Here is a 12511-nt window from a genome sequence, read left to right as displayed (position 1 = left end):
GGATTTTTCAGCTTTTCATGCCCAGCAAGCGAGAAAGCTGGAGGGGCACAAGAAGTTGGCACAGGATACACCTGACCCAAACTGGCCAACGGTGTATTCTATACCATGGGACATCACATCTAGTATAGGGACTGGGGGGAGCGGGGGCGGGGAATCGCCGCTGGGGGACTGGCTGGGTGTAGATTGGTGGGTGGTGAGCAATTGCACTGCGCATCATTTGTACATTCCAATCCTTTTATTATTGCTGTTGTCATTTTATTAGTGTTATCATTATTAGTTTCTTCTTTTCTGTTCTATTAAACCGTTCTTATCTCAACCCACAAGTTTTACTACTTTTCCTGATTTTCTCCCCCATCCCACTGGGTGGGGGGGAGCGAGTGAGCCGCTGCATGGTGCTCAGTTGCTGGCTGGGGTTAAACCATGACAACAGAGGACAACATATGGACACATACAATTGTTGTTGAGATAAGGAAAAGGGTAACTTACAAGATGAGTTATCACAAATAAAACATTACCTTCCCCCCCGCTTTTTTTTTAAGTGAAATCTTTAGAGTGGACTGAAACATCTGATAATGCCTTTATATCTATCTTGATTTAGGTCCAGAGAATTCAGATTAATTACCAAAGACATTTTTTATATGCAGCACAAATGTAAAAAACATTTTATTATGTACATTTAGAGGTTACAGTTAATTTAAATTGATACAGTTTTTCCTTCTTCAGTTCTATCTTTTGGCTCATGACATTCTGCTGCTGCTTCCAAATATTTTTCTTCAGTGACCTGCTAAAACACATCAATTTTGTTATATTTTTTTAAATTATTTAATTCTCCTTGATCCTGGAAATCCTCCCTCATCCTGTCACTGTAACAAGAAAGGACAACCTACAAAGGCAATTATTGTCGCCAAAATTAAACGACCTGAACGACAAGCATCTTCAAACTAATTTCATAGAAAAATAGCATGGGCTAGGCTCTGAACACATCCGTGGCTAACAAGTTGCAGTAGACATACAGCACTTTTTTTCTTTCTCTTGCCACACAAATAAGTAAAATACTTGATCTGAAGGCTCCAGAATATCTGCTGTTTAATTCTTATGAAGATTTCCTATGTTTAAGCATGCCTTGATAGTGAGTCTCTCATTATATGTGGCTTATGATATTTTATAGTTCCATTTATCTTAAAAACTTGCCTTTTGCATTTACTCAGTCATTGTAAAGCTTCTCTTGGATAAGTATACTTCAACTTTAAAAAACTGGTTGTTTAACAGAAGAAAGTTTGCAAGAAGCTGTTATTTTCCACATAGGTTTTAAACAGGCAAAAAATACTCAAACTAGTGCATTTATGCAGTTTACTGAAATAGCATTCCCTTTTAACTCCACTAAATTCCACCTAGGTTCACTCAGTGGTATTACATTTTATCCCTGCATTTACTTATAAGAAACATGTTCGCATGTGTTGTCTCAAACCTGTGGTAGAAAACTTGTTATTACCTAAAATCTAGGTTAAGTGTAAAGACATTGTTCCAATTTTTAGGTTTTGTATTTCTTCTTCACAATTAAAAAATGAAAAAATATTTAAATTTTACACACATGATACCAATATTAATTCTAGAAACGAATTTGAAAAATACTAATATAGATTAAAGTGATAATTAACAACAGCTTAGAGATATTATAAAAAGCATGGGGGATTCTCAGAAGCAGACAGCTTCAAAGCCATACGTGGACAGTCTGATATAATTTGCTCCAGTTTTTGTTAATAGTACAAATTATATCAATTGAAAAGTATATGGTTTTTTAAACAGTATAATGCATTTTAATAACCAGGCTTCAGAAACAGTACTAGCACATCCTCTACTACACAACAGTTAGATTTCCTATGCATCCAGTTTTTCTTCACCTGTGAACATTTCCACTCTTAAAGCTATGTTCTTGAATATATTACACATCTCTAATCATTGAAATTCTACTCTGTCACAACATATCTTGATATGTGGTAAGCTGTACTTCACCACTAATGAGACTTACCAGCCTCTTCGATCTTTCCAGCAGTTTGTGCCACACAGTGTGGTGAGCCTGTATTAAATGTCATTAAATGATGTTAGTGGAGGTAAAAAAATCTTATCATAGAATAGATTCTGACAAGTGTACAGAAATGCTGGCACAAAACCATAACAATCCCTAATTCAGATGTTACAGCTTATGATTTCAGTGTCCCATTTGCCCGTATCCCTTTGAGGGACTTGAATAAATGTCTGCTGATCACATTCATCATGGAATCATTAAGTGGGTAATGGCCAAAAATGGGAATTAAAGTCTTATGATGAGGAAGGGAACACAGAGATGAGGTAAGGAAACCAGTGCCCACTTGTCCCTTGAAAACTTCCGCAACTGAGACAACAGCATATGTGCTAGACCACAGGTCAAAAACATGAAAGTCAACAGGAATGGGAAGAAAGACTCCTGCCTCCACCTATAGTTCTGCAAAGCCTTTGTTTAAGACTGATTAGTGCTAGGACTTTTTTTGTTATTGTTGTTACGTTTTACTCTGGTGTCATGAAAGACTTTGAAATGGTATCCTTTATCACGAGTATAAATTCAAACTTCTGCTCTTTCCTGAATCTGAATAAACACTGTCAGCAGCCTCAATTTCAGAAGATCAGCAAACACAACTAAGGCAAGGTGAATGAAATATCCATGCAGAAATTGCACAACCAAAACAACACTTTCAGTTTCTGATTTCACATCCACAATAGTTCCAGGAAAAGGAATCCCAAATATCTAGCATAGTCATTATCATGGGCTTTCCCTTCCTGCTACTGTTCTCACCTCTGAATTACATTCAGCTAACAGCACAGCATATAATAAACATCAGAGTGTAAGCCAAGCACCCTAACTCAAAGAAGGATAAACCTGTACAAAAATGCATGTTACCTTCAAATGGATTGGTAGGGACACACCCTGGAACCGCCTTATCAATTCAGATTGGTTAGTCTGAAGATTATTGGCTGCCGTTATCTCATACTGAAAACAGAAACTTGTCCTTGGAATATGAGGGCCTTCACTAACATCTACAAAGTCACCAAACCTGATGGGGGAAAAAAACCCAACAAAACAACTCGATGTCAAATATATTCAGGGAGAAATACAAGCCTATTTGTTTTTATTTTTGATTAGCAAATTCCTATCTACCAAACAGATGAAAGAAAATCCACAAAAATCCCAAACCAAATCTAAAAAAATCCACAGTTCAGCAATTGTGTTTCCTGAAGTAAAAGTACAGGTCACACAATTTCCTAAAATGAACTTATGAAATTTAAAGCTCAAGTCTAGAAAGAGAATCCTAGGTTTAACAAATCTTTGAAGCCATGTTGGCTTTAGAAGTGAGTAACTGTCATTCACCAGAAAAAGATTTGTCTCCAAGATCACATACTTTCCACAGTACAGTGTTTGCAACCTGCACAGGCATTTCCCTTTCAGGTCTTGGAAAACTGCAAATCAATTAAGAAAAATGAGAGACAAAAAGATGTACAGCAAAAGAATACTCAGAACAAACCTCTCCCAGTAATCAAAAGGTAAGCCCATTTTCCCTCTTATTGAGCAAACTATACAGTTGGAGGAAGGAGAGAACAGACAAACATCGTATTAAAATTTCAAGAACCATCACTGCAAAGACATCTGTTCCTTTAGAGAGACATGGACTCCAAAATCAAATACAGAACGGTTTAGATGTCTAGAAAACTGAATATCCTACACTAGCCTAAGCTAGTCACAAATTATTTTATATGCCTGAGATACAATACAAGCTTCCTGCCTTCAGCCTAAGAACTTTGTATCTTACACTGTATCCCAGGAGCCAGCTCCATTCTCACCTCCACCACTACAGGGCAGTAGCGTGCCAGTTAAGAAGATCTTGAAAACTTCGGAAGAAAAATCCACTAGAAAATGCTAACTCTTGTTTTCAAACAAGTATTTGGTTTGTATTTTATTTAACCTGTCAAGCTCCAGAGATTTATTTAGATTTTATTTAAAAGTATTTAAAGCAGTAAGACTTCTCTGGCACTTACCCCTTTTAACATAACAAGAAATACAAATGTAGCAAGATCCACCAAGCGCTAAGTACCACAAAACAGTGGTTGTATAAAAAAAAACCCACTCACCCAAATAACTTAAGACACAGACAGCAATGAATACAAGTGATTTCTATATTGAAAACCATCACAAGTAACTTACTCTTCTCACTCGCAGAGAGTACTTGCAATACAATCAAATCTTTCAGTGAATCATTACAGAATGAGTTCAGTTTTGCTCACCTATGTAACGTTACAATTCCTTCCATATTCTGAGATGCTTTTTGTTCTATCATCTCCATTTTGTATCTGAACACGACAAAAAAAAAAGATTAAAAAAATTCTCACCTTTAACACCTAGTTCTTGTAAGAATACATAAGAGATCAATTTAAGGATCATGCTTAAAAATTATGTTCATATTTATGTGAGCTTTGAAACAGGTTTTAAATTCTTAATTTTATATGACAACACGTATTGACATGTTTCATAAAGCATGTCATACAGACCTGTTAGTCTAACCTCAGTTCCTGGAAAAATTATGGAGAAGATTATACTGAGGACTGCTGAAAGGTATTTAAAGAATAATACAATCATCAGGCACAGTTAACACGAATTCACAAAGGCAAAGTCCTGTTTAACTAATTTGATATCCTTCTATGATAAGGTCACCCACCTAGTGGATGAAGGTAAGGCGGTGGATATAGTTTTTCTGGATTTCAGTAAGGCTTTTGATACTGTCCCTCACAGCATCCTTCTGGACACATTGTCCAACTGTGAGATGAGCAAGTTCAGGGTGCACTGGGTGAAGAACTGATGGAAGGGCAGAGCTCGAAGGGTTGTAGTGAATGGGGCTACATCTGGCTGGTGACTGGTCACCAGCAGTGTTCCTCAGGGCTCAATTCTAAGGCCAGTTCTGTTCAATATATTTATCAACAATCTGGATGCAGGAGTTGAATGCACCATTAGCAAGTTTGCTGATGATACCAAACTGGGAGGTGCTGTTGTCTCTCTTGAGGGACAAGGGGCCTTGCAGAGGTATCTAGATAGATTGGAGCATTGGGCAATCATCAACTGGATGAAATTTAACAAGTCCAAATGCCAGATTCTGCACCTAGCACAGAGTAATGCTGGGCACAAGTACAAATTGGGAGAGGAGTGGCTGAGAGCAGCCCTGCAGAAAGGGATCTGGGGTGCTGGTCGACAGCAGGCTTAACAGGAGTCAGCAGAGTGCCCTGACAGCAAAGAGGGAAAACTGTATCCTGGGGTGCATCAAACCCAGTATAATCAGCCGGGAAAATGAGGTGGTTTTCCTGCTGTATTCAGCATTGGTGCTGCCTCACCTTGAGTACTGTGTGCAGTTCTGAGCCCCACAATTTAAGAAGGATGTGAAGGTCCTTGAATGTGTCTGGAGGAGGGCAGAAAAGCTGGTGAAAGAGCTGAAAGGCATGTCCTATGAGGAGCAGCTAAGGACTTTGGGCTTGTCTAGTTTGGAGACAAGGAGGCTGAGGGGCAACCTCATTGCTCTCTACAGCTTCCTGAGGAGGGAAAGTGGAGAGGGAGGTGCTGACCCCTTCTCCCTGGTATCCAGTGATAGGATGCCTGGGAATGGTTCAAAGCTGTACCAGAGGAGGTTTAGACTGGACATTAGGCAGCACTTCTTTACTGAGAGGGTGTCAAACACTGGAACAGGCTTCCTAGAGAGGTGGTCAATGCCCCAAGCCTATCAGTGTTTAAATGGCATTTGGACAATACCCTTAATAACATGCTTTAACTTGGTCAGTCCTGAATTGGTCAGTCAGGCAGCTGGACTGGATGATTGTTGCAGGTCCCTTTCTACTGAAATAGTCTATTCTAGTATATTCTATTCTACGTGTATGTTATAGGAGGGCTACACTCTCTCAGCGGAGTTTTATTCAGACAGATAAAATGAACCTACTACTTCAAATAAAAATCAGAGTTTTTCAAGTCACATGTAAGACTAGAAGACACTATTAGATCACCTAAACTGATTTTATGCAATGTGTGGTCCTCAACAGCTGGTCATCTGCAAGACAGCAAAGTTTTCTCTGCTCTTTCTACACACATACAAATACACATACAATGTCTAAAGCTATTACCAAGTCAGCTCCCACCTGCTGTCAATATTTGCCAGCCAACATGGCGAAGAGATGCTAGTCCCTATCTCACATTACTATCATCTTCATTATTAAGCTAAAAAACTAGTTATTTTTGCAGCTTTAGCTTTATCATAATTTTATTTTGGTTCACAAAATGATAAATTATTTAACATTTCCCCCCCATCTCTCTCCAACCACCAAAAAGCTGTGGACCAGAGAATTTTTTTCCCAAAACATTGCTTAAGTGTTTTTTCAGCAAAGAAGACTGAAGTGTTTTGAACAAGCCTTCTTTTATAGCACAGGCCAGAGTATTTTATTCATTTTCCCCCTGCAGAGCTCAAAAACAGCATTTCATCAGATCTTCATTTGAACATACCAAGATATGAAAAACCTACATTTCTCTGAATATGAAAGCCTTTCAGCAAAAGCTGAGAGTAACTAGCATGCCAAGTCTAACCACCAGAGCTTCAATTTAAAAGTAGTGAAATCCTGAAGCTCACTATTAAACTAAGTAGTCTACAGTCTTTCCATTTGTCACAAAACTACATCCCGTAAAGGTGCGTGGTGTTGGCCCCTGAAGAGAACATTAAAAATGGAATAAGGTAGGCTGACAAATAGAATGGAGGCATGTTCATTCAGAGTAGTGGGAGAAGTACCTTCTTACTTCATCTGTTATGTCTTATTTTAGATTTACAAAACCAAGCAGAGATTTAAATGAACTTCTAATTGCCTTTCTAAAAGAAAGGCAAATTCAGACACTTACCTGTTATGCTGAAACATTTCACGTGCTACTTTTACTTCAACATGCAGTGTTTCAAATGGCAGGTCTTTATCAATTAGCTTTCTGGCATCCCTTGTAAGAGAACGGAAGTTGTCCTAGAAAACAGTTCATACATATAAAACTGTCACCACTGTTTCACAGCTGTAGTGAATAGACAAAGCATAGGAAACACTACATATTAGTCAAAACAAGAAGGTTCATCTACTAGAAAACCTAAATATAAGAATATTCCTGTAGGACTGTAACTCTATTGATCAGCAACAGATTGCTACAGATCATCAATGTTTAAATAGACTGATTCAGTGCCCAGTCAAATCAATAGGCATTTTTCCATCAGAAACAACATATATTAATTGGAGTTAAACTTCTCAGGTTTTCCCAACATGATATATACACATACAGTCTATATCTTGTTTCCCAAAGTTGTGATTCCACTTATAAATGACCTCTATTGTGATGGAAACAAAGGAAAAAAAGGTACTGAATAATTAATAAATAGAAATTCATCACCTTGGTCCAGAATCCAAAGCTCTGCATACTCAAATTTATTGATAAATAAGAAATTGTTATTAGGAGAAATTACACTTAAAATGTCATGTAGAAAATATTTCAGACTAAGTTACTTCAACTACAACATCATATTGAAGAGAAATTCTGCATTGTACCAATATTGCTTTGTTAGCTATACATGCCTCTGCTGATATTTAGGCATGAGAACAAGAATAGGCACCAGATGAGTAAAACATTCCTGTTCACACCAGCAACCAAATGGTTATGAGACTTTGAGGTTTTAGATTACTAGATTTACTGAAGAGCATAAAATATAAGCAAGCTATTAAGGAGAGCTTCAGCTGAGTTTGCTCACAGTTCTTTTACAACAATAAACTGATTATGCTGTAAACCACTAGATGAAAATATAAATATTGCACACACTTTTATTTTCAGAGGGCTCTACTCACACAAAAACTATGGTTGCATCTACATTACTAGGCAAGATTGGCTGAGTAGGAGCAGATCTGCATGGTAATAAAGATGGCACTGAGGTCCCAACAGCCACATCAACTATTTTTGGAATTGTAGTTCAGACTAGAACTTACTCTAGTCCCACAGACCTAAAACCTGTAAGCATCTGGAGGACAGGTCAAGGTTTAATTTCATCTGAAATGAACCCAGTCTGTGTGCTCTGAGAGCACTCTGCAATGAGAGCCAATATGTGGTAGATGTGGAGATTAGTTTCCAAAGAGTAATCCTGACCTAAAAAAAAAAATACTAGTGTAGATATACCCAACAAAAAGAAAAAAAAAAACCTCACTGCCTCCTCTCCCCCATTAAAAAAAAAGAACCATTGGGCAAGGATGCAAGCTATATAGCTTTTCGGGCAAGAAGTTATTGTGCTTACGTTTGTCGGTTTCCAGTCATTCAGCTTATCGTCCAAAATTACATCATAACAGAAAGCTCCAGAGATCACTGCAATTCCAATAGAAAAATACTGATGTTTGTAACAAAGTATGTATTTAATTGTCAAAAAACATTCTTATATCAAAATGAGAGGAAAAACAGAATGATCTCAAGAAATCCATCATAAAATATAAATTTTCAGCTGCGATTATACAGTCAAGTGGCAGATAAAACCTCTATCATTTTCATTTCATTTCACTGAATGAGAAAGTAATTTGAAATGAGTTTTAATGCAATGTCAGTATAATACAACCCCATTAGAGAGAAAAAAAAATACTGCTTCCCAAAACTGCATCTAACTTTGAAAGGGGAAAAAAAAAAAAAACCAAAACACACTTTGAAAACATTTCACATTTTTTCCTTTGTATGCGTCATACACTAGAAGTAAATCTGCACTATTAACTTGTAAACAGGAATTTACTGCACAGAGAAATCTGACAATATTAAAGCTGAAGTAAAATGTTTATCCATGCACAAGCATGGCACAAATTTCTGATAAAGGTAACACAAATTTCTGTGATAATCATTAGAACACTCTTTGTGTATATTTATTCAGTTATTACCATCTTAGAAATCAAGCTTATGACCCCAGTAAGTGCATGCTATTTCTATACATACAGTATAATGACATAGCTTAGTGTATGCAAGATTATTGCAAATCCCAGTAGAACTGAAATACCCACTCTACTCTTACCAGTCAAGACAAATGCTGAAATTGCTAAAAAGCGAATCAATTGTAGGAGGACTCCACATGACCAGCAACCAACCTTCTTATACATCAAATGCATAATCACACAGGCTTTGTTATCTAAATAACCTCCTCTCTTGTGCATTTTCTCACTTTTGTAAATCTTAAATCAGGTCACAGATGAGCAGAAGTTGTTACTAAGCCTGTTTGTACTTCAGTAATCTTCCAACTTGATGTACACATCGTAATTTTTAGTAACTCAACTGCTCACAAGGTTATGTAGTTATTAGAGCAAATTTCAAAGAAACACATCACATCTTCTAAACATCTTACTCATGTAACTTCACAATGAAAAGGTTATGTACTTAAGTTACTAACTTAACCTATGAAATCCTAAGTGGCCTGAAACCCAGTTGCCACACAGACCAATTTTCTGTACTTAGATAACAAAATTGTTTTCAGCATGATTACTATAAATTAAAGGCTACAACAACAGCATGTAATACACGTATCAATACTAAGTACCTTCAATCATTGGAAAAGAAGCCTCTGGTTTTTTGGTTACACCATTAGACACTCACTTAAGAAGCAGCAAAAGACAAGACAATTAACATAAAACAATTCTATCACCTGGCACTTCTGGAGCTTTAATCAGATTGACTGAGTACTCATCTTTGAATGCCCGCTTTAATACACATGCCATGATCATGGCACAGGAACGCCAATAGGCCTATAAAGAAAATTTTAAAACACAGATTTATTATCTAGAAGCTAACAACCCACACCAGATGAACATCAGCTACTTATTCCAAAAGAATACCAACATTTAACTGAATGACACACAAACCTAGCTGTTAACCCAAGCATTACTTTCTTTAATATTTAAACTTCTATTTGGAGATGATTCTCCATATAGAATCAATCAAAAAGGTCAAAACTGCACTTAAAATGCAAGCCAGATGTCTCCCTGGAGATATTTAAATCTGAAATCATAGAATACAAGAATATAGGTTGAAAGGGATGCCTGCACATCACTTAGCCCACACCCTGGTCCAACTAATGATAACCATGATGTGCCAACCAACTATTAAAAATATCTGAACTTTCACAAAAACAAAGTTCAAGAGAGCAGATGGACATGGAACTGAAAGGGGCATACAGAATCAAGTGGTCATAATCAGGGTCACCTACAATGGGATAAGATGCAGACTTACCTTGTTTACTTCCTCTGGATCGTCATCTTTGAAAGTAAGGAACTGAATTTCACATGATTTGGTCAAGGGTCTGTACATATCCCAGACTTGACCATCCACAAGAGCTAGAACGGATTTCTTGCAATGCCACTCACTTAAGTCTGAAGAGAGTAAAGAAAGTATTATACAGTTATTAACCGTATTCCTCAGTCAGCAGTTTAGACTCCTGCATTTATAACAACAAACTGCAAATTTCACTTTCATAAATCCCTTGGAAGGATGAGCTGTTAACAGTCTCCAAAAATTAGCTCAGTTTCTACTGATGTGTTTTAGTACAAATGTATTTTAAACTTATCAAACACAAGTATTCTGAATGCATGACTGTTAACTTGGTCATTAAAATGTCAATAGTATTAACACCTCAAATTGTGATGACAAGTACTTCAATTGGCAGCACAATTTTCACCATCAGTGGCACAATGTTAGTTTAAGAGTCCATTCACTTACGCATGGCACAATTGTATGGAGTAGACAAAGCTTTGTTCATTACAAACACACTGCCAGGGTGCGATTTCCCGGTGTATTTTACTTCGATTTTCTCAATTCGTGGATGAAGAGACAACTGTCTCTCTCTCTCTTTGGTGAAGAGCTCATTACGCATCTGAATCACTTCATCTGATGTCAGTCGAGAAACAGTTGGTGTGGAGATGAACCCTGGTAAAAGGAATGATCTAAAATAAGCAATAAGGAGTTTTCAAAGCCTCTTTATAAGATGTTGGTTTCTAAAGAAAGGAAGACATGCCACTGCACTGCTGATCCATGTGTCTGTCTCAATATGCCTAAGGCGAGCACTCCAGCTCTTATTGCCCGCCCATTCATCCTCGGTCCCTGCAAAGCCAGCATGAAGTCACAGCACGAAGCGCTGAAGCAACGAGTGCTTAATGACGTTCTCCGGCTGCAGCGGCCCTTCCCTCAGACCGGCCAACTGCCCCCGCGGACCGCGCCCGCTCCGCGCCGCTGTCACCGCGCCCCGGCCCGCACCCACAGCCGTCGCCTCCGCCCCGGGCGGGCCGGGCACCCGAGCCGCCCCGCACGGCCAGGCCGGGCCCCTCAAAGCGCCGGCGCGGGACGAGCCCGAAGCCGGCTCGGCCCGGCCCGGCCCCACGCACCCCCGGCGTCCCGCTGCGCCCGCGCCTGGCCCGCCGCCACTCACGGCGGCCCTCCCGCCCGCCCCGCAGGCAGCGGACGGCCCAGCGCGCCGCCATGTTCCGGCCGAGTCCGACGGCCCCGGTGCCTCCTCCCCCGGCTCGGCCGGAAACGGCGGCGGCAGCGCGGTTCCGCCGGCAGCGCGGTTCCGCCCGCCGGTCCGCCCGCCGCCGCCGGCGCCGGGGGTTGGGGCCGGGGCTGGAGGGGTGGTGGCTCGGGGCAGGTCGGCGGGAACGGCGGGCAGCGGCCCGGCGGGGAGCTGCCCCTCCTCGCCCTCAGCCTTTAGCTCTCCTCGGAGGCCCCGTTACGTACCTATGAGTTCTGCTAGGCTGTGGGCGTAACGCGTTACCCCCTGCCCTCCCTTTGCCTCAACAGGCCTCGTTACCCCGGGCAGTAACGTCATACCCAAAGCCGGCATCTTCTGGATGGCCTTAAGGCGTGCGTTCAGCCGACTGGTACACAAATACGTAGTACTGGGGTTACAGAACTAACATTAACAGCCTGGTGGAAATGGTCTTTGCTGCCAGGCTCCCTGCTGTGGCAGAGCCGCAGGCCGGCGCACACCGTGTACAAGCCACCAAGTTTCTGTGTAACTCCAGCTCCTCACTGCCAGCTCCCCTTCACCATCACTGACCTCCTGTATTGGGTTTGTGTGGCAAGGTTTTGGTAGCAGGGTGGCTTCTGTGAGAAGCTGCCAGAAGCTTCCCCTATGTCTGACAGAGCTAATGCCAGCCAGCTCCAAGATGGACCCACGAGTGGCCAAGGCCGAGCCCATCAGTGACGGTGGTAGTGCCTCTGGGAGAACAGATTTAAGGGCAGGGGATTAGGGGGGGAGGCGGCAGAAACTGCACAATTGCAGCCAGAGAGAGGAGTGAGAACATGTGAGGGAAACAACCCTGCAGACCCCCAGGTCAGTGAGGAAGGAGGGGGAGGAGATGCTCCAGGCGCCGGAGCAGAGATTCCTCTGCAGCCCGTGGTGAAGACCCTGGTGAGGCA

The 12511-nt window shown here is 40.5% G+C and overlaps 1 protein-coding gene across 4 annotated transcripts; it reads right to left on the bottom strand.

The window, feature by feature from the left end:
- Positions 1–225: 225 nt before the first annotated feature.
- Positions 226–11730, bottom strand: MRPL39 (mitochondrial ribosomal protein L39). 4 transcript variants are annotated; one of them, XM_075033902.1, is made up of 10 exons: positions 11523–11707; positions 10817–11023; positions 10331–10470; positions 9747–9846; positions 8370–8437; positions 6953–7065; positions 4315–4380; positions 2936–3089; positions 2030–2077; positions 226–784 (listed from the first exon to the last, which is right to left on the bottom strand). In XM_075033902.1, exons 1-10 carry the CDS (start codon positions 11572–11574, stop codon positions 695–697), a joined length of 1038 nt encoding a protein of 345 aa, XP_074890003.1. In that variant the 5' UTR covers positions 11575–11707; the 3' UTR covers positions 226–694. The 4 variants fall into 4 exon arrangements, with proteins under 4 accessions (XP_074890003.1, XP_074890004.1, XP_074890005.1 ...); XM_075033903.1 differs by having other exon boundaries at positions 226–781; positions 11523–11705; XM_075033904.1 differs by lacking the exon at positions 11523–11707 and adding an exon at positions 11112–11450.
- Positions 11731–12511: the final 781 nt, after the last annotated feature.

The sequence above is a fragment of the Buteo buteo genome, chromosome 8 (genome assembly GCF_964188355.1).
Source record: "Buteo buteo chromosome 8, bButBut1.hap1.1, whole genome shotgun sequence".
Classification (NCBI taxonomy): domain Eukaryota; kingdom Metazoa; phylum Chordata; class Aves; order Accipitriformes; family Accipitridae; genus Buteo; species Buteo buteo.
This window is presented reverse-complemented; position numbering and strand designations above follow the sequence as displayed.